The sequence below is a fragment of the Narcine bancroftii genome, chromosome 6 (assembly GCF_036971445.1).
Source record: "Narcine bancroftii isolate sNarBan1 chromosome 6, sNarBan1.hap1, whole genome shotgun sequence".
Lineage (NCBI taxonomy): Eukaryota > Metazoa > Chordata > Chondrichthyes > Torpediniformes > Narcinidae > Narcine > Narcine bancroftii.
The window spans coordinates 27,952,059-27,975,106 of record NC_091474.1 but is presented as its reverse complement, the minus strand read 5'-3'; the positions used below and the strand labels follow the sequence as shown (position 1 = coordinate 27,975,106).

General features: G+C 37.7%; 1 protein-coding gene across 11 annotated transcripts in view; it reads left to right on the top strand.

Moving 5' to 3' along the window:
• The window catches only part of LOC138735878 (death-inducer obliterator 1-like), a 144,722-nt gene that overhangs the window by 94,055 nt on the left and 27,619 nt on the right, over positions 1-23,048 (top strand). For all 11 annotated transcript variants that reach the window (XM_069884428.1, XM_069884430.1, XM_069884426.1 and 8 more), the window contains 5 exons: positions 1,259-1,742; positions 5,495-5,654; positions 5,801-5,917; positions 10,553-10,663; positions 22,781-22,910. In XM_069884428.1, coding sequence (XP_069740529.1) covers positions 1,259-1,742; positions 5,495-5,654; positions 5,801-5,917; positions 10,553-10,663; positions 22,781-22,910 — 1,002 coding nt within the window. The remainder of the gene's footprint in view (positions 1-1,258; positions 1,743-5,494; positions 5,655-5,800; positions 5,918-10,552; positions 10,664-22,780; positions 22,911-23,048) is intronic.

Below are 23,048 nucleotides of genomic sequence, written 5' to 3'. Positions count from 1 at the left end.
ATGAAACATCTGAAAAGCTGCCTCACCTGAATCTTCTATCATTTTGTTTTAAATTTTGGGTAAAAGTACATGTAACAGCTAATAATCAAATTAGAACAGAACAACTCTGATTATCTGAAATATTTGGGACAGGCCTATGTCAGATAAATGATAGTTTTTGGATAAGTGGCCATTTTTTAAAAACAACCCAGTAGCAAATCACTTGTAACAGTATTTAAACAACAACAAATAACAAGGGAAGACTTTTTAAGCATGAAATATTGTTTAATTCTCACCAAAACATAACCTGAACAAAACAAGATAAATCCAACACCAAAAACTCAAAATTCTACTCCAAAGTTTTTCCAAAATACTAAAAAATTTTCAACCTGTAATGTCAGTTCGGCTCTGGAAAAAAAAATTGTTTTGAATATCCTCATCTGAAATATTTCAGAGCAAAATGACACCATTTCAGCTTCAAAATTTTTCTGATACATGAGGATTCTGATTTTTCTGAAATCCTAAGTTATCCAAAAAAAAATTTGAAGCCGAACAGACGCCATTTACAGGTCCAAAATATTTTGGGAAACTGAGGATGTTGGATAATCCGATTTCAGATAATTGGAGTTGTACTGTAATCTAAAAATTGAGTTGTTGTGCTTTCTTCTAATTTGATAACTTGAGCATGTTGACAAGTTGAATTCAGAATTCAAGATCAAATTCATAAGCAGATCGTGGTGTGTAATTTTTTTAATATAACATTGAGTACAAACATCGAACATACTTAATGAAAAATATCCAGAAAAATCAACTGCTTTATTTTAATTGTATAGTAATTACAACCTACTAATAATTTGCTGCTTTTAATATATGCTCTTTGTCTTGTTAGATTATGATTCTGGTCCCTTCAGATAGTTTACCTCCACTTTTTGCAAGATGTGTTATCTTTTTCTATAATGTAGAACATTAGAAGACCATTTTTGCCTGATTGTAATAATGTGTAGAGTGAACTACTAAAGACCACATGGTAACTCAATGAGCTAAAATCTACTCAATATAACATGCTAGTAGATAAGTGTTGGCTGAATTCATTAGGCCACTTCAATGAACTGAATTGGCAAGTCCACAGTACTTGTTTCCCAAACTACAAGAAAATGCACATTTTGAGAACCTTTTGTTTTCTTTGCACATTTAAATACATTTTGATGAAGATGCTTTAGCGTTAAGAAAACTGCACTGCACAAGACTTTTCACTCTGGGTAAATATTTTCTTTAATAGTTAAACAAGAGGATGCAGCTAACACCAAGAGAGCTGATTCTGAATCTGTGGGCGAACAACCTAATGCAAATATGCAAACTACATCTACAAAGCCATCAGTTGCAGTAGCAAAACAGACAGTCAATTCAATGGAACAACGTGTTGCAGCGAAAAGACCTGCAGCTCAACCACATGCTACTTCTAAGCACAAGATGTTGTCCAAACAGAAAACTTTATCTAAGCTGCAAGCTTCAACTAAGTTTCTAATTTCATCTAAGCCGCAGGGTTCAGCTAAAGGCAGCACTGGGTTTGCTGAATACCGAATACCATCAAAGCATTCTGCTCCTGCAGTCAAACAGCCTGTGCATCCAGGTGATCTGCCTCTAGCAAAAAAATCAGGGGACAAGCAGCCATCACTCCCTGCTGTAAAAAATACCAATCAGTTGTCCAACTCTCAGATCCGCCACAACATCCGCCGCTCACTGAAGGAGATCCTGTGTAAAAGGTGAGACAGTTAAATCATAATTGTGATGTTAATAAAGGGCCAAATTTGAAATGTGGAATTTTTGTTCATTCGTCATGATTTGCTCATTGTATTTCCACATTAATTTTGAATGAGTTTCAACTTTGAGGATCAATTCTTTAAATATTTTGAGTTTTCAGTAAAAACAGAAATTCTGAAACTCATCAGATCTCACAGCATCCATAGCGGATGGATGTTTCGGGCCTGAGCCATGCTTTTTACTCGTACCTTGCTGAACAGCTCAGACTGGAACGTTGGTTATATATCTTTACCTCTTGTGGGCGCTGAGAGACTGGCCGAGTTCCTCCAGCATTTCCGTGTTTTTACTACAATCACAGTGTCTGCAGATTTCGTGTTTCCCTCCTATGTTTGGTTTTAAAACAACCATTTCACTGATTGACATATGAGTGGTAAATTTAAATGTCCCAATTTCTGCCTGATTAGACTTGGCATGGCAATTGGCCAACTCCGTTTTCTTGTTCTTTTGTTAGTATAAGAAGATGTAGAACAATACAGCACAGTACAGGCCTTTTGGCCCTCGATGTTCCGACCCATCTATCCCTTCCACAAAAAAAGTATTAAACCCTCCATATCCCAAGACCTATTTTCCTTTCATCCATGTGTCTGACTAAGAGTCTCTTACATGCCACTAATGTTTCAGCCACTACCACCATCCCCAGCAAGGCATTCTAGGCACCCACAACTGTGGGGAAAAAAAAACCAAAAAAAAAACTTACCCCTGATGTCTCCCCTAAATTTCCCTCCTTTAACTTTGTATATGTGTTCTCTGGTGTTTGCTGATTCTGCCCTGGAAACAGGTGCTGGCTGTCCACCCTAACTATGCCTTTCATAATCTTGTAGAACTCTATCCAGTTTCCTCTTATCTTTCTACATTCCAAAGTGAAAAATCCCAGCTCTGCTAATCTTGCCTCATAAGATTTGTTATGCAATCCAGGCAGCATCCTAGTAAATCTCTTTTGCACCCTCTCCAGAGCTTCCACATCCTTCTAATAATGAGGTGACCAGTGTGGTCTTACCAAAGATTTGTAGAGTTGTAAAATGACCTCTCAATTGAATTCAATCCCCCTATTAATGAATCCTAGCATCCCATAGACCTTCTTAACCTATCAACCTGTGCAGTAACCATGAGGATATATGAATTTGGACCCCAAAGTTCCTCTGTCCATCCACACTCTTAAGTAACTGACCTTTAACCCTGTACTATGCCTTCTGGTTTGTCCTTCCAAAATAAATCACCTCACTTATCCAGATTGAAATCCATCTGCCACTTTTCTGCCCAACTCTGCATCCTGTCTATATTCCTCTTGTAACCTTGCTAAATCCATGTACACCATATCTACTGCTGTACATTCATCAATTTCTTTTGTTACCTTCTCAAAAAAACTCAACTAGACTCGTGAGGCACAACCTTCCCTTCAAAAAGTCAAGCTTACTATCCTGGAGTAGACTGTATTTCTACAAATGCTCATAGATCTTATCCTTCAGAATTCTCTCCATTTCCACACCACTGACTTAAGTCTCACCGGTCAATAATTCCCAGGATTCTCCCTATTACCTTTTTTAAACAAGGGGACTATATTTGCCATTTTTCAATCCTCTGGCATCTCCCCTGCATCCAAAGAGAATTCAAAGATCACAGCTACTGCCACTGATATCTCTTCTCTCACTTCCCACAGCAGCCTGGGATATATGGCGTCTGGCCCAGTGGACTTGTCAATCATGATGTTTTTAAAAAGATCCAGCACTTCTGTTTCCTTAATCTCCACAATGTCCAGTACACAGGCCAGTTCAGTTTCAACCTTACCGTAATCAAGGTCCTTTTATGAATACTGACACAAAGTATTCAATTAGGAATTCCCAATATCCTTTGCTTCCAGGCGCGTATTCCCTCCTTTATCCTTTAGCAGCCCCATCTTCATTCTTGTCATCCTTCTGTTCTTCACATACGCATAGAGCGCATTGGGGTTCTCCCTAATTCTACATGCCAAGGTCTTCTCATGCCCTCTTCAAGTTCTCCCAAGTCTTTTCTTAAGCTCCTTCCCAGCTACCATATATTTGTCATGAGCCCTTCCTGTTTCCTGGTTCCCATATCTAATATATGCTTTCTTCTTCCTCTTGACTAGTTGCCTGACCTGTTTTGTCAGCCACAGTTTCCTTTTCCTACCATCTTTTAAACATCTGTTTCCAATTTATTCTCGCTAGCTCCTGCCTCGTCCCTTCATAATTAGCCCTTCCCAGTTAAGCATGTTCCCAGTTTGGCTGTTTATATCTTTTTCCATAAATATGTTGAAGCTAAGAGAGTTGTGGTCACTCTCACCAAAATGTACCCCCACCAAGAGGTCTGCCACTTGACCAGGTTAACTCCCCAGAATCAGATCCTTTAGTAAGATTATGAAAATCTAGTCATGCAAGAAATTGGTGTGTGTTTACAATGGTGCGCTTTAATGGTTTGGTGTTCTCTGTTCTGAGAAGTGTTTACTTGAGTGTTTTCTTGGCACTGAATGAAAAGGACTCATTTGCATACAAAATTGACTAGAAAAAGCCAGCATAATTCAGAATATACAATGTCAAGATTTTGCCATGTGCAGATATTGTAAACACAAACATTTGCAGATGTGTCTCTTTCCTGATGTTATTGTGATAATTATTATCTTCAAGACTCCAGATTAAGATAAACATACCAAGGAGAGAGGGGAAGGATGCAGTACAGAATAATGTCACGCAGGAGGAGGGTATTCAGTTCATCCTGCTAGTGCCAACCAACCAAGATCTATTCAATTGATTTACCTCTTAAACCTCACAGCTCTGCAAGGTTTTCACTTGAGCTAAAGGATTGGTATTTGTATTGAATTTTCCTTCCACCAATCATTGGGTCACGCATTCCAAAAATTTATTGTTTTCCTCCTTTTATTTCTTTGAACCATCACATTAAATCTGTATCCACTGGGTTTTAATCTTTGCTAATTTTATCAAAATCTTCCCTTAACTTTCTCTGCTGCAAGGAAACAGCCTGGTTTTTCTCAACCATCCAGATAATGAAATCCCCCATCCTGGTGTCACTTTGGTAAATGTCCTCTCCAAGATCCTTTCTGGAGTAAATCGAGCACAGTGCTCTCAACTGGAGTCCAGCCAGCATTTTTATAGAAACAGAATTCCCACTTGCGTGTGTCTCCACAGACAGAGCCAAATTCTTTATGCACTTTTAATAGTCATCTTAACCTGACACCAAGATTTTGTTTTGTCTTTTCTTCTGTACTCTTGTTAAAATTTCTACCAAAATAAATCAATTTTTCAATTTAAAGTTTTGAGATACAGCATTGTAATTAGGCACTTCTGACCACTTTAAATTTTCTAAATTTAATCTGATGCGTACTGCTGCTTCAGTCATCATAAATAAAACCATATTTGAATCCCAATTTATTTAATTAGCTGAATTTAAAATGTTAGGCTTTTATCGCCAATATCTAGATCTCTAATTTTTGACTGGATTATTTAACAATTTGACAAAAAGTAGTGTTTGTACCTGGGGCTAGCATTCAGCCAGGGAGTTGTGTTTCAGTCATAGTTTACTTATTTTTTGACTGTGTCCATTAGGTCAATCTTATTCGCTACCAAGCTCTGCATGCGCCATGCATAATCCTTTCTTGAGATGCAGGACATTTTGTCCTGGTTACCAAGGCAATGACTGAATGTATTGATGCCTGTTTCACCAGGGTGAATGATTGTGATGATCTTGATGTAACTGAAGACACAATAGGAAAGATAGCAGTGAATGTTGAAAAGGAGCTTTTCAGCCTGTTCCAAGATACTCAGAGCAAGTACAAGAGCAGATACCGGAGTATCATGTTCAATTTGAAGAACCCCAGGAATCAGGTATCCTTTGTGCTTCTGTGTGGCAAACTTGACACTTGTTTTGTATGTTCGACACCAACGTATTTTTGTACTTATCAGTTCCATTTATTGTTTTTCCTTGGTTTCACTCAAATTGTGAGATAAAGTAGAAATATGTTGTTTTGTAGGGGCTTTTTCGGCGGGTTGTGCGAGAAGAGATTGTTCCCTTCCATTTGGTACGTATGAGTCCCGAAGAAATAGAATCAAAGAAACTGGCAGTTTGGGGAGAACGAGAGAGCAGATCTGTGAGTATTTCAGCAACTCTGGTTTGGGACTGTTTTTATTTTTTTTACACACTGAATAGCTAAAATGCTTGGTAAGTATAGTGAATGGTTGTCATTATTAATTTGGTGAATTATTTGCTCTGGGTGTAATTTCCTTTATGATTCAAGTATGATCTTTTATAATGGAGCTGATGAGCGATAATGTTGGTTTATTATCCACTATGTACAAAAATTTAGGAACAATATGGGAAACAAGCATACAGTTTTGGAACCATTCACACCTCCCTTGCTGAATATTTAAGTGCAGTATGTAGAGACTATGTAGAGTGTATTTTCAATGCTACGCAGCCCCATGCTACAGGAGAAAGCCTTTCATACCATATATGCAGTTGTATAGGACGATGGAAACTTCACATTTTCACCTTAAAATCAGAGTTGTCCTATACAAAGAGTCTAAAATTCTTACCTTGAGATGAAGTTTCAACACTGCTGCCATCTTCCTGCCAGCTCTGTCACAATCTTGCGCATGTCCCATTAGTTACAGTACAACCCCACTCACAATCTGTTGTGTTGCAGCAGCAAATATCTTGTCATTTGACATAGCATCATTTCCCCATCAAATTAATGCACATTATCTAATATTCCCAGCGTGATTATCCAAAATGGTCAGGACCAGGCCTATTTCGATATTTTCAGATAATTGGGGATTTTTTTTAAAACAGCCCAGTAGCAACAGCAAATCACTTGTAATGGTATTAAAATAACAACAAACAACAAGGGAAGGCTTTTTAAGCATGAAATAATGTTTAATTCTCACCAAAAAAAATCCTGAACAAAATAAGTTAAATCCAACACCAAAAACTCAAAATTCTACTCAGATTTTTCCAAAATTCCAAAATATTTTCAACCTGTGATGTTAGTTCGACTAATAAAAAAAAATTTCAGATATCTGAGGATTTTGGATAATCCTATTTCGGATCATCGGAGTTGTACTGTATTTGCGAATACTCGGCACTCCTCTGCGGGGTCCATCCGCCCAGTCCAACTGCTGTTGGCTATGAACAACCTCTATGTCCTACCTCAATGACTACTGCTCGTCATGGGGCACATCAAGCTCCTGCTACCCCGTCACTGGACCCTCTGCAATTCGCACATAGATCCAACCACTCTACGGACGATGCCATCACCACTCCCCTCCATTTAGACCTCATCCACCTTGAAAATAAGGACATGTATGTTCTAATGCTGTTTATTGACCAGTTCTGTATTCAATTCAATCATACCTCAATACCTGATAGGGAAGTTGAACCTACTGGGTCTAAACACCTCCCTCTGCAATTGATTCTTGACTTCCTGTTGGGGAGACCTCAGGCAGTCTGGATCGGAAATAGCATTTCCAAGACCATCACACTGAGTACAAGGCCCCCCCCCCCCCGGGGCTGCGTTCTCAGTGTACTGTTGTTCACTCTGCTTACTCCTGACTGTAGCAAAACACAACTTGAACCACATCATCAAGTTCATTGACGATACATCCGTGGTGGGCCTTACTTGTAAGAATGATGAGACAGCGTACAGAGATGAGGTGCAGTCGCTAACAGATTGGTGCAGATCCAACAACCTGTATCTGAACATTAATAAAACAAAATAGATGGTTGTCGACTTTAGGAGGGCCTGGTGGGGGGATCACTCCCTGCTGACCATGGACGGCTGTAATGTTGAGGTCATCGAGAGTATCAAGTTCCTTGGTATGCACTTGACAGACAATCCCACCTGGTCCCTTAACACCAGCACCTTAAGCCAAGAAAGTTCAGCGGTGCCTCTGCTTCCTGTGCAGGCTGAGGAAAGTTCACCTCCCACCCTCCATCCTCACTACATTCTACAGAGTATGTATTGAGATCATTCTGAGCAATTGCTTCACCGCCTGGTTTGGAATCTGTATCACCTCAGACCGTAAGACCCTGCAGAGGATAACGAAGTCAGCGGAAAAGCTCATTGCGGGCTCTCTTCCTACCATGATGGACATCTACAACACACGATGCACGCAGAAAGCAATAAACATTGTGAAGGACTTCACAAACCCTTCATGTAAAGTTTTCTCCCTTCTGCCATCTGGTAGGAGATACCATAGCACTCTGGCCTTGTGTCAGGATTGGGCAACAGTTTTTTTCCCCCCCAAACCATCCGGCTACTTAATTCCAAGAACATATGTGGATAGTGTACCATGGATTGTATATGTCTTAATATTTTAACTTCTGTTTTAACTTACATTTATATAAATCTGCTCCATGGTCCTGGAGAAAGGCTATCTTGTCTTTACCGTGGTATGGTATGGAATGAACGATAAATAAACGTGACTTGACTTAAACACAGGAGCTGACAGAGGTTTATTTTAAAACATCCAAATAAAATTTAAACCTTTAAATTATCATTTGTAATTAAAATATTTTGTGAGTTGCATTAACAGCATCCACTGGTCAGTGGTAAGTGCAAGATTTTTGGGGGGGGGAGTGTGGGTGTAATCTTTTCAAAGGGTTTTACTCAAAACCAACATTTTAGGTGGAAATTCCGGGGTCGTCCTATACATCAAATGTACATCTCGTACATCAAATATATGGTCATTCTTATTTTGAGAGTGCAAGGTATCAGCAATAGGTCCTGCTAATTCAATTTTTTTTTTAATGACACCGAGTGTATTTATAAGTCTGCAGACACCATTGTTAAAGTTAAAAAAAAGTGCTGGAGAAACTCAGCAGGTCAAATAATGTACTTTGTATAGCAAAGATAAAGATACAACCAACTTATCAAGGTATGATGAAGGCCTCAAGCCTGAAATGTTGGTTATATACCTTTATCTTTGCTATAGAACATTTTGCTCATGCCTTGGTGAAGGGCACAAGCCTGAAACATTGGTTATGTATCTTTGGTATATAAAGTTCACTGTTTGACCTGTTTAGTTTCTCCAGCATTGTTTTTAAATTGTTTATTTGTTATTCTGTTTGTGTCATATATCTAGATATAAAAAGGTTCCTACAATTTAATGTACAAATGTTAATATGCAAGTTACTCGGACTTTCATAGCAGTGATTTGACACTTCAGTGCAACATTCAATTCCAGGCACAATATTTGATAACTGCTTCCTTTGGAAAAATTAAACCTTAGGTTATTTAGATGCAAAGTTTAAAAAAGCCTTTGGGCAAAGGGAATTGCGTCTCTCCCTATCCTGGAAAATGTACTTGGATCAACAGAAGATTTCTTATTGGATAATGATATTGCTGGTTGTGGATCAATTGGTGGCACATAGTAGTTATGATCTGATTGGAAATCAGGGGACTGAAAAGAATATTCCTGTTTCTTTCTTTCAAACATCAGAATGCTTTTTGAGATTAATATAGATTATTAGATACAACTGAGCAAAATTCAACTTCATCCTTTCATGCAATGGTACAATAAGACCCCTGGTATCCAACACTTTTGGGGATTGGTAGATGCTGGATAAGTATATTTTCCACTTGCTTGTGGCTTCCTCTTACAATGCCTAACTAATACACTTGCATTAAGAATAAACACTTTAAAAGACACAAATGCTCGACTGTACTTTGAAAAAACTTTACTTGCATGAATATATAAATCTTAAAGCATTTTACTTTATTTCAGTCACATTCTTTGAAAACATTTAACTGTCATTGCATCTGTAGGTTCCTCCACAGAGCTGCCTGAAATTACATTTTAGATAATTAACCTCCCACTCCCCCAAGTTTACAGATAAAACCTCTGCCTGAACCAACTCATACTAAACAGGGATAAGGAGACAGTTTTAGAGAGTCACCCAAGTGGCATCAACCAGCTCTTCATCCTGTGAGACACCTTGCAGTTTCACACAATTTTATTCAAACAGGTGCTATGAGCGAAGTACGACCAAGACTTTTTTAACTCAGGCTGAATATTTGCTCCCATCTTCACCGAAGATTTATGCGTTATTTTAGAGAACATTTACTTTGACAATTTAAAACAAGTATTTTTTTATTCTTATTTATTTTAATTATTTTTATGTATTTTCTTTTTTTTGCCAATTTGAGGCTGCCAGTTCCTTGAATTCCAGATAAGAGGGGTTTTATTGTATTAGAATTAGTGTAAATATTCTTGCTGTAAGCATTAGCTCTGGTTACAACTTTCCAGTCTTGCTTAAACATATAAATTGAGCTACCCACGTAATGGTTCTGTTCATGTGTAATAAGGGCATTGGACCTCTGTTGTTCATAATGAGCAGATTTTTAGAAATGATCATTCCAGATTAAATAAGGATTGAGAGATATTCAAAGACAGGCAGCGGTGATTAAACAAAAAAGTGTCTGCTGTTCTGACCTACATCAACCCCTGGGGAGAGAATTCCAGAGATTCACTACCCTTTGAGAAAAGACATTTTGACACACTTCGGCCCCTTGTTTTATAGTTGTGCCACTTATTTGCACCACTTCTAGATTTGTGCATGAATATCTTGTACAGGTTCCCATGCATCTTTAGATTTGTAATCTCTAATTGATATTGCCGCTGGTCATGTTTTATGGGTTAAATTTTCCAAATGGTGTTAATCCTAATATTGAACCAATAGTGTGTTCAGTCTTATGAGACCCTTGACATATTTTAATGTTTGACAGGCACAGGAGCAAAGTGAGAGATTGCAACGTGAAACCAAAGGAACAGCCTCCCGGTCAGCAAACACACATGAAGTGGATATGGAGGAGGCACCACCCATGTCAGATGCTGATGTATGTATAAAATTTGAAATGAACACTAAAAAGTTGTCTCTGCATATAATGAAGCGCACAGCTTTCCTTTGCAGAAAACTTTTTTGTACATTATCCCTAATTAAAGGCAAGGTGTGCAAGGTGAGATAGCTCTTCTGGTATATACCTATTTGTCTGCCCTTTGAAGCTTCCTTCCAAAGTAATATGTTGCTGCAACTGTCGCTGACTTTCTGCCAATGACATAATCTCAGCAAGTTTTTCATTTTCTATTCCCGTGTTGCCCACGTGCTCTTTTTGTTTAATCAGTGATATGATCATTATTTCACTCTTTCCCTGCATTTGGTACTTAGGAATGTTTTACCTTGAAGAAAAACCTTAAGAATCTTATCCTTCTATTTAGGAAACAGTAAAAGTTCTCTCTTCACTGTGATATTCAACCTCTGGTGTAATAGAGCCTGAGTCTCACTTTAAAATTAAAAGTTGTGCTCAAACTTGCGTTTGGCATGGTCTCAAAACCCACTCCAGTGCTTTATCAAATGCTGATGTTTTTCTCTCCTGATTTAGATATGGAAAAGCTGAAAGGAGAAAAACTTACTTGCAAAGTACATCAAATTAGGTAGCAGGACCTCCTCTGGTTTCTGTTAGCCTCCCCCACCACCCCGGCCATCTTTCCTGTCTCCTTTCCCACAGCTCTGTTTCCACAGTGCCCAAAACAACCTCCCACCTCCCCCAGTCAACTTCCTCTCTCCTGTGTCCCATCCATATCTAATTAACACCTTTTGACTGTTGATCTATACTCCTCTGCTTGCCCATTGTTTCCTTCTCCCCAGCTCTTTAATTCAAGCACCTGCCTGTTTTTTACTCACACCTTGAAGAAGGGCTCAGGCCTGAAACGTTGGTTATATTTCTTTAACTCCTATGGTGTGTTTTTACCACCTCTTACCCACTCCTTCCCTTTCCCCTTGGCTATCTTGAGCTCTATTATTACTGACTCTTTCACCCTTAACAATCCCAATGATAAGTCATGCTGTTAGCTTTGTTTTGTGCTGTGCCTTTAGTCTTCAATGACAAGTGGCTACCATGTAGCTGCAGACTCAGACAATAACTCTTGCATATAATACTGGTAACAAATCCTGAGTTAAATGTGGAATATTAGGAGCCCAGCCAAGTCTTGAGAAACAGCAGCTATGATGGTGTGAGTGAAAGTGAGGGAATGTAGCCCAACCTTGCCCAAAAATGAAATTTTGGATAAGATCTGATTGGCAGCAGCAATGGGCTTTCAAGTGTATCCCAGCTACAGGTATGTAAGGAGAAAATCATCGAACAAAGTGATTCCATGTAAAATTAAAATCTCACAACAAAAGTGAGTGACTGTGCCTCTGTAACGTAGCCTCAGGGATTTGGGTCTGTCGCGATCTCTGTTCAGGGTGCTGATTACAGGCTGGCACAGAATCAAGATCTGGACGACATATCACCAATGCCTCTGCTAGCCACCATGGGGACCAAAAACATGGATGGTAATGGTAGAAATTGGCAGGCAGCAATGATCCTTCTAGTACAGAAAGGTAAGCCCATGATGTATAATTATGGCAAAACATGTCAGGCTAACAACAGGGGGGTGTGTTTGTGTGTGAGTAAGACAGGGGATCTATACCCAAGTTTTTCTATCTGTAGATTTGTTAGTAAATTGAAATTCAGTATAATGGTGATAATTTCAAAGTAAGTACTGTCATTACCCCTGATTTACAGGGTGAAAAAAATCTCCCCTCCCTTCACGCCTTCCCCACCCCCCAAAAAAAACTTGGTGTAATGCCTTGCATTGAATTTGTATGTAAATTTTATGTAGCTTTGGCTTCTAATCTAGAATTGATAAACTGATCTATTTACACAAAAGATACAACTTTATTCTGCAGGTAGTGCAATCAATAAAAAAAATAAAGAATTTCATTAAATATTGTATATAATGTCCTGCATATTTCTATACTGGGATTCATAATAGGGTAATCTTTAAGTATTTAAAATATAACACTTGTCAGTATCTTTTATTCATTCACTTTAGCTTTTGAATCAAATGTCACTTTGAGAGAATTCAGAATATTTTAAGTTTGTCTCTTGAAAAGAGCCTTCATTTGAAATTCTCTGTTGCAATGTGCTATGATTGCTAGCACTCTACCTTGTTCCTCAGTTTTGTTTATACTGGACATTTTGCTGGGTGATATTGTGGCTAAAGAAGGGATGTGAAGTGGCAGGCCTGACATTGTTGCTTCAGGTTGCATTTATTGTGCAGCATCAAATAATTTGGGAAAATCTTTAAAAGAAAACCCTTTACCTACCTGCCAAATCCCATATCTCAATAAAGATGTATCCATCAATTAAGCACTAAAGGAATTTCTAAAGTTAAGTTGACTGACAACTGAAGTAAATTATAGTAGTTAGAAAAACTAGAATAAAGATTAAATTTTGAAACTGATGTCTAAGTTTCGAGGAATTGTGAAGGTGCTTCAAGGAGCAACGCAAAGGTATCAAGATTACAACCACCCTCCCAGATGGAAGAGGATTACTAAGCAACTCGTATCAAAAAAAATTAAGGTCATGAAGGAAACTAGCAAGGAATTGAAAATGTTTCAGTACTGACAGTCTTCAGAGTGGCGTGATCAAATTTTGCATTTAATGTGAGGAGATTTTCCAGAAATATTAGAAAAGGAAAAATGAGGTATGTGCTGAATTTTGGATCGGGCATTGTAATTGATGCCACATGACTGCAATGATACTAAATGGATTTTTTTTACTCGATTTTATCAAGCAAGTCAGGGTAATGTATAGGATAATAACCCCAGAGGCTCTTCCAGAGACTTGTGACACAATTCATGTCACTGTGGTTGCCAACCAGCTTTGGAAATTTGGGTAAATGGCTCCCAGACTTGAAAATGGATGTACACATTACAGAAGTTCTTGCTAACCAGAAAGAGGATGATGATGCTCCTATCTTTTTGTAAAAAAGTGAAAATTATCCAAGGAACTACAAACTCATAGTTTTGACATCTTTATTAAACTATGAAAATCCTGATTATAGATAAGATCATTCAACGTTCGAGCAAAATCAAAATTCTGATTAGCCAGTTCAAGTTCTTGAAAATCTCACTTTCAATGTTGTGATGCCATAGCTTGATTTAAAATGAAGATGCAATTGAATTTCAGTAAGGCATTTGAAAATTTCCATGGAAAGAATGATACTAAAAATATCTTTTGGGTTGGCAGTGGGTTAATTAAAACCCAGCAGCTGGTGATACAAGGATTATCCTCTGAGCACAAATAAGGACAGAATGGATTCAGTTCTAGTTGCTTACAAATTAAAAACATTGACCTGTGATCACTTTCTCCAAACAGATTAAAAGTAAGTATGGGAGAGGGGAAGGGAATGAACAAGGAACTATTTCACTGATGGGATGAGAATAATGTAACAAAGCATAAAATTATGCGTGTGGTTTCAATAACACCATCGTTGGTAAGAGATTTGAAATAGAGCTCTCATTTGACTAACAAAATAAAGGCACAAAATACTCTAATAAAGCTTGTATTTTAAAACCAAAATTATTATTCTTTTTGGGGTGAAGGAACATCAGATTTGGAGGAGACTTAAAAGTCTCTGACTCAATTTGATCCTGTTTGAACCAAAGTTTGCTTCATTTGGCCTAACTTTCCTGTCTGTGGTAGCCTAAACCCTTACAGAAGAAAACTTTTATGAATTCAGGAAATTCTGGGGGACATGCCACAAATTTCCACAGCCCTTTTTGGAATGAGCCATTTTTTTGACATGAAGCAAGAATGTTCAATTTTAAGGCTCTACTCCCTTAACCTTGTTTTATCACCAGATGAAATGGTTGTAGTCTATCAAATCCTTTAATTACAAGCACCACAGTTATACCACCCATTGACCTATACTCATTAATTCTGTCGTAGACTCATTTTTGATTTTTAAAATGCTTGTTTTCTACCATTTTTTGTGTTCCACAAAGCAGTCATCATTTGGTAAAGTAAATTTTGGTAATGTGACCTTTTAAAGATTTGCAGTACATTTCCCATGCCTTACTATTCTACTCCCACAAATGGTGTACATTGTCCACATTGCATACCCTCTCCATACATAATGTTATCTCATCAGAAAAGTGAACTGCCGAGAAGAAGCAAGCATGCTCTATTTCTCTGACAGGTAGGAAAACATTGCACTTCACTGCCATTCCAAGGTTTGCGTTGTTCATTCACGAGATATAAAGGGAGTATGTTTTCAAGTGATTGTGGCTGCCTTGGATATTCTATGATTCTCTCTGATGGCCCTGGAGTTCTACGTGCTGCATTGACTTGGAATACAACTGATCTAAGTGAACTGATGATACCTGAAGCAACTTCACAACCATGGGTCTGAATTTTGTGCTCTTCTGGATGAAAGCAAGTTTGAATCCAACAGCTGTGTCTCATGTATACATTCAAGAGTTAAGTAAACTGATATTATAGTTATAAGTAGACATCAAAGTAATTATTGGCGCCAATATCTATCAAAGTTACAATACAATTCATTGTTTCCATACAGTGCATCTTTTTTATTAAACACCTGTATTTATTATCTATCTCTAAGCCCCAAGTTGAACTGAAATCCATCTGATAAAGGTACCCTCACAATAATAGGGTATTCCAGAATTGTAATCATTGATGTTTGAACAACAGAATGTTCAAATCATGTTGAATACAAGTTGGTAGGGAGCTTGGAAGTGATTGTATTTCCAACCACCTGCTGCCTTTTATTAATGAATGCCAGGGTCTTGGAATATGCTAGTGAAGAAACATGGATGAGCTCCTGTAGTTGTATACTCTATGGCCACAGTCATCTGGTGCACCAATACTCACCTGTACTCACTTACAAACCAGTTAGCATCAATTTAAATTTGTTAAGATAACAAAGAATAGCATGTTTTTTGTCTGCAGACCTTCAAATTAAAATGTTCTGCCTCTGTAATTTGATGCCATCCACTTGGTCAAAGTGTCAGGAAAAGGGGAAAAAAAAGCACCAGAACTAATTTCAAAATGTTACATTCCTTTAGAGAAATGGAAGTAGAGTTTAATGGGAGGAGTACATACAACACTCCAGTTTAACTCCATGAATTCTCATGCCAAATCCATCCTCTTTAATCATTAGATTTAATAAGTGCTATGTTCAAAATTTTAACAGGATTGCCAAATTAATGATAATCAAACCTTATGCTAATCTCTGACCCAATAAGAGCTGTTTATAGTCTATGAGTGAGGTTTAGATAGTTAGCATGGAAAATCAATAGTTGAGTTTTTAGGAATTAACATTTTTAATTTCAGTGGAATTATTTTCAGAGCTATTATGGATTGTAAGGAAAGTTGTCAAAGGATTTTAACAATATAAGACCAATGGAAATCTGGACAGGGAAATAGTAGGTGGAGTTTAATCTGGGCAAGTGTGAGGTGTTGCACTTGGAGACATCAAATGTAAGAGAGTTTACAGTAAATGAAAAGATTGATGTGTAGAGAGATTTTGGGATTCCAGTTGCAACAAAAGTAGATTGGATGGTAAAGAAAGTGGATGATTTCCTTGCCTTCATTGGTTTGGGTGTTGAGTATAAAAGTTGGGAAGTCATGTTGCAACTGTATGAAGCTGGTTAGTCTGTGTTTGGAATATTGTGTTCAGCTTGGTTGCTGAATTACAAGAAAGATGGAGATGTCTGTATTGGAGAGTATTAGCTCCATAAATCTTCGTCCGCGAAGCCAAAGAGAGAAAGAGCTTTAAGGAGAGTTTGAACAAACTTGGATTATATTCTCAGGAGTGTTAAATACTGACGTTTGTAAAATTACAAAGGGCTTAGACGGGGTAGATGGTCAGTGTCAGTACCAAGGGTAGAAATGTCAGGTACCAGAGACCCTAGATTTAGAGCGAGAGGAGGAAAATTAAAAGGAGATTTACAAGGTAATTTTTTTACACAGAGCATGTGGTAGATATCTGGAGTGTGGTAGATATCTGGAGTGGTAGATATCTGGAGTGTGGTAGATATCTGGAGTGTGGTAGATATCTGGAGTGTGGTAGATATCTGGAGTGGTAGATATCTGGAGTGTGGTAGATATCTGGAGTGTGGTAGATATCTGGAGTGTGGTAGATATCTGGAGTGTGGTAGATATCTGGAGTGGTAGATATCTGGAGTGTGGTAGATATCTGGAGTGTGGTAGATATCTGGAGTGTGGTAGATATCTGGAGTGTGGTAGATATCTGGAGTGTGGTAGATATCTGGAGTGCGGTAGATATCTGGAGTGTGGTAGATATCTGGAGTGTGGTAGATATCTGGAGTGTGGTAGATATCTGGAATGTGCTGTCCGGGGAAGTTGCAAAATCAGATACGATCGTGATGATTAAGCGGCATTGTGAAAAACACATAAACAGGCAGGTTAACGAATATAGATCATGTGCAGGTAGATATGCAATTTAAATTGGCATCGTGATCAATGGGCCAAAGACCTGTTTCTTTGCTATGTTGCAATATCCCTGATCTGTCCAAATGAGTTTCATCTGTGTGGTAAGGGCCCAGAGCAGCATTCTTGCACTTTCTTAAAACTAGCTGAGAACAAAAATATAATACGCTCAGATTTTATAATTATTCCACTTTAGATTACCCCTTTCACTTCATTACTAACAAATGGATGTGGAGAAGATGTTTCCAGTGGTAGGATAGTGAGACACAATTTCTGAATCGAGGGGCACCCCTTTAGAACAGAAATGAGAAGTTTCTTCAGCAGAGGATAGTGAATTTGTGGAGTTTGTTGCCATAGATGGTATGGAAGTCAAGTTATTGGGTCGATTTAAAGGAGGTTAAGTTATTGATTAGTGAGGATGTCAAAGGTTATATGAAGAAAGCCGAATGAATGGGATTGAGGAAAAATGCATCAGCCATGATTTGAATGGTGGAGCAGACTCAATGGACCAAATGGTAAAATTCTGTTGCTGCATCTTAGTCTTTCTACCCCTGTGGCAGTTGAATGCCAGCAGAATTAAAATAAAGTTTTGGCACTGAAATTATAGCAAAAAAATTAAGACCTTGAGCAATGCACTTTGGGAAGTTCTTCAGAAACCAGTATTGATGGTAGAAAGGTGTGCCATTTCATTACATTCTTGTCCAGAAGTTGATTGAAGTCCCTCCAGAAGAAGACATTAGTTCATATCAGGATGAATTCTACAGTAGCTGAAGTTTTGATAATTGCACTTTAAAATCCAAAATGCATCCTCTTCCGAGAAACACCATTTCAAATGTCAAATGTAATGCTGTTTTGTTTGCAGATTTTTATTGCACACAAACTACATCAAGGATCTGCAAACAAGGTGTCGACCTGATCAGCCAATTGCATTCTATAACTGGGTGGACTGCCCATTCTTTCTTTAAATTACATGAGCACAGTGAATTGGCAAAAGACAAAAAAAATTGTTATCTCTGCCTAATAAATGGCTACTGAATGCACATTTAGTGTAAGTGAATTCACATACCCAGTTATTAAATGCAACTCCACACCAGATCATCCTCCAGAGCCTCAGTTGACAACATGCTCGTCTGCAATATTGTTGAGAGGAAAATGACAAGAGATTTGCTGTCATGACCTTGGTGTAAAAAGGCTATAGTTAAGCCTCTTTGAGTGCTTGGGGCACAGCTTAATGCTGGTATTTGCCCCTCCCCTAATGCTGTCATAGAAAGGCCATTGAGCCCTGGCTAGAGTTACTGCACATGTAATCAGAACCATCAAAACTGCAAGTAAGTCTTTAATATTAGATTTTAAGCATTTTCTTTGTACAAAAATCTACTGAAATTTGTTTTGAAGTCTGGTTGTTGGGAACTTTAGTGTCACCTTTTCCTCTTGTGAAGGATTACCACAGATGGACAGGCTAGGCAGGTAATTTGCTTCACCTCTGACCATTAGCCACTGGCCCAGTTAAGACCAGTAAGAATTCATGAAACGTGCTTCCATTACAAATCAAATTAAGCTGTGTGGCAATTACCACATTACAGTTACTATGAGCACATTTGGCAATGAATATTTCTCATTTGTTAGGATATGGTTGTGTAGCTACCTGCCTTCTATTTGGAGATTTTTTTAATTTAATTTTTGCGCTCATTATCTTCTGTCAATCCCTATACAAGATATTCCATCAATTATGTCATTAATGTTGAAGTTTGCAGCTATAATTTATGGATGGACAACCACAAGTATCTAAAAATTTCATGAGGTGTGTTGATTTGATTATGCAAGGGTTACATTAATTGGAGTGGATGTAATACTTGTTCGTCCTAAGCATTTTGGCCTGCATGGAGATGAAGAATCTCTGCGTTACATTCAACTCTCTACTTCATGGAACTTTACCATTCAATTTGGTTTCTACTTTTTTCTCTGGCTGATGTTTCTTTTCCACGGAATAAGCAATGAAATTTTTATCATGCAGAAGTGGCTGTCCTTGACTGCAAATGTTTCACTGCTGCCAGGACACGGAAGAGTATGTAACCTGCTTCTATATGAAGAGCAGTGCTTCGTCGAGATGGCTATGGATCATTACGCAAGGCACCACAGAACTTTTGAAAACTATTCATGGGCAATTGCCAAAATGGGCAGGATACTTTGACAAATACTATTCCTACATTTGTTACTCTCGCACTTTAAAAAAAAAATCATATTTTAAAAGTGAAGTTAAATATTTTCGTGTCACTAATCTCCAAGGAAATCAGTTTTTGTGAGAATGCAAGAGAAGAAAAGGCACCATCAAAGCAGACCCTTAAATACCTAGCTTACAAGACAGAAATTTAGGTTACATATAGAATTTCACCTATAATTGAAAATCAAGTAAAATTGTTTGCATCCTGAACTCTAGACTCAGAGGATTGGGAAGTAGTTAAATAATGGGAGTATTAACAGGAACACTATCTCTACCTTTTAAAGATCCTGTGTGTGATCTAAGAAATGATTTGACCTTGTATAGTAGAAATAATCATAAACCTGCAAAAAGCAACACATGACCTACATGACAGATACGTCATGACTAAAATATTGTGTCCTGGAATGATTTTTAAAAATTCTCAATAGAGGATAAATTTGTATTTTAAAAGTAAAATGTTACAGTGTTAGTCAAAGTTGCATTCATCTTGTCTCCACTGGTAGAGACTTTTTTGGCAAGTAATGAAAGAAGCTACCACCTACTTGTGGAAGATATTTATTCCTCCCACATTGTGGTCAGAAACTAGGTCACCCCAGAACTTAGAGGATTTGCCTGCAAAATGCATTACTATAGTAATGATAATCTAGTCATTAGGGGAAGTCCTTGAAAAATTGATAACATGCTGGATTATTTTAAAATTCTGACTGGCTCTCTAAATGACCTCAAGGGAGGAAACTTGACCCGATGACTTGCACATAACACGACATTGTTGACTCATTCACACCTCCTAAAGTGGGACATCTCTTAGTAGTGTATGCATCTGCTCAAATAGAGTATAAACATCCACCTTGGGGAAAAAAATAAAAGTTAGTGTATGCACTCATGTCTAAAACAACTTTTTTGAAGAAGACTTGCTTAGGCAATTGAGAATACTGTAAATTGGACCTCATATCTGAAACCTTTTCTAATGTTCCCCTTTGGATGTTCAATACAAATTGAATGTAATAGGTAGTATGAAAGAAAAACTAAAGGTTCCCGGGTATGATCTTGATGAGAGAGTTATTATAATGGACATCTTACCCTTTCACACTACTGATTGTTAAATCAAGCTGATCAAACCAACATGCGAATAGTGCCAAAAATCAGAACACATTTTTATAGAGCACATTAAAATATTTTTTTAAAACAAATATATAGAGGATAACATTATTTTGGAGCATAGTTCCCTTAATGAATTTTGAAATACATTTAGAATATTCAACACAAACAAGACTGATGACACTGAATTCGTTTTGGGATGAGGTCATTATCACTTGAATAAACATTTTCATGTATACACTAACTACCAGAGCTCTGATTGTGTAAGTAAGTTGCTAGGGACTTACCAGAGCATAATGATCTTAAAAGATTTATCCTTATATAAAATTGGGTCCCCTTTGTATTATGCAATTAGTATGAAGGCAATATAACAATTGTAAACGAAAGTAACTCAAAGAAATTGTATACAAATTACAACAGTCGCATTGTGCCTTGATAATTCTAAACTAGAATTGGCCAGTTCAGTAAAAAGTAACCATGATGAACTTCGCGATGTGTTTCATTCACCAGTAATGATGGAGAATTACAATCAAGTTTGACTTCCATTAGATTTCACGTTCAACTTTCATTTGAACTTGGTATTGAACAAAAACATTTATAGTGTGATAAATTTGCAGTGGGATTTATTGAGCTGTGGCTGTTGATCATAATTTTGTTTTATTTCTGCTCTTTCTGCTGTTCTTTAATCAAACTTGTCTGTGGATTTTTTCCATGCATCTTTTCTTTTTACTGATTTTTCTCTTTTGAAACAGTTAAGCATGGTTTTTTTTCCCCTTAAATTACCTTATGCTATCTTAAGGTATATTGGTAATGAGTGAAGTTCCTACGCGTGTTTTTGCTGAGCTTTGATAGAAAGGTGATGGAAGAAGGCCGTTTGCCTCCTTTTACAACCTATTTTTGATTTTTCTTTTGATGCACTGCTAGGCTGACAATGTCTCTGAAATCCCATCCCAATTTTACTTGCATAAAAATTGGGCAAGAAAGGAGAGTGTGGGCAAGTGTAAATGTGGGGGTGGGGGGGGGGGGGATGAATGTAATTTGAATTTGCTAGTAGAGGATAGAGGAACATAAAATGGAAATATAAGGCTTTTGAAGCTGTTTGTGCATGATGAGGGGTTCTGTGTTGGCCCAAAGAGAATGCTGATGTATGCATTTGGAGGGTTTTGCGCAGATCACATTGGTGGTACTTCTTCAATACTTTGATATCTGGACAACTTTTATATTGTCTCTCTTTCTCCCCAAACCACCCCCTTTTCTGAGTCATGTAGGAAAATTGGGATCACTGCTATTCAGTGAACCTTGAGTTTGATGCCTGCTTTATGTTTTGGTCTTTGAGCCAAAGATTTTGCTGGAGGCGCCAGTGAATTTCATTGTTCTTTACCTAGAGTTTGATCCTGAGATATTGAAACTGCACCCTTTATCTTGGATCTCATGAGAATCTACGGCATGGCGAGGTTGGGAGGGGGGATGGTGAATAATGTGGTGGATCTTTTGGATCAGCACTGTGCAGCTGGGCAAGTTGGCAGAGGATCTTTGTCATATATTTCCATCTACAACAATTGAAAGTGTCCAAATAACAGTTTTCCTTTAATTCCACTCTTATGGGATGCATGTCTGAGGTGAAATACTGTTTTGAAGGTAGAAAGATTAAAACCAAAGGCACAGAAGTTGGAGTAAGACAGGCACCTGGAAACTTGGGCTCATCTTTGCAAATGGAATGAAAGTATTCTGCAAATTATCCCCTGACCTGTATAGGAGCAGACATCCAGCATGCAACCTCACTTTATTCAAATTAGGGTTTAAATTCCATCTTGGTAAAAATATGTTTTGCCTCAAAAGTTCACAATGGTCTAAAGTCAGCAGGCAAAGCTAACAATTTTTGAACAAGATTGCAGTTCCATTGGCACTGGGTTTTTTTTTAATGGAGAATCACTGGCAATTAGGAGACATCATCCAATCTATGTACTACATTTGCAGGCAGAATTAATGTGCATCCAAAAGTGTTCTTGTTTCCAGATATTGGTATAGTGCAACAAAAATGCCTTTCATTGTTGTGTTTGCAGATAAATCCAATTAATTCTACTTTATCTCTTTTGCTATAAAGTTGTTCACTTCAAATGGTTTTTTTTTCTAATTCCCTTTTGAAAACTACCGTGGAACCTGATTCCAGTGCATTTTAAATGATGTGTCTAAAATGTGTATATTATTGTTTGCGTTGCATGCTGTACATTGATTATCTTCAATTTGGATTTGTGCACCAGATAATATTAGATGTGAATATGTTACATTTATCCGTCAGATTTCAAAATGTTTATAATTTGTTTATCCCCTTAAAGGAGCTTGAAGATACCCATCCTGCTCAGAAGACCAACCTTCCACTACCTGACATCTTTAGCAGCATGCTTAAAGATACAACAAATGAACATCGAGCCCACCTGTTTGATCTGAACTGCAGAATCTGTACAGGTAAACAGCTCCGAGAAATCTTGGGACATATGAAAATTACTTATGGCAATAGGTTTGTGAGCACAAACTGTGTTCCTCAATTATCAGTAAAAACACAATGCTAGAGAAACTTAGCAGGTCATAAAGATACATAACCAA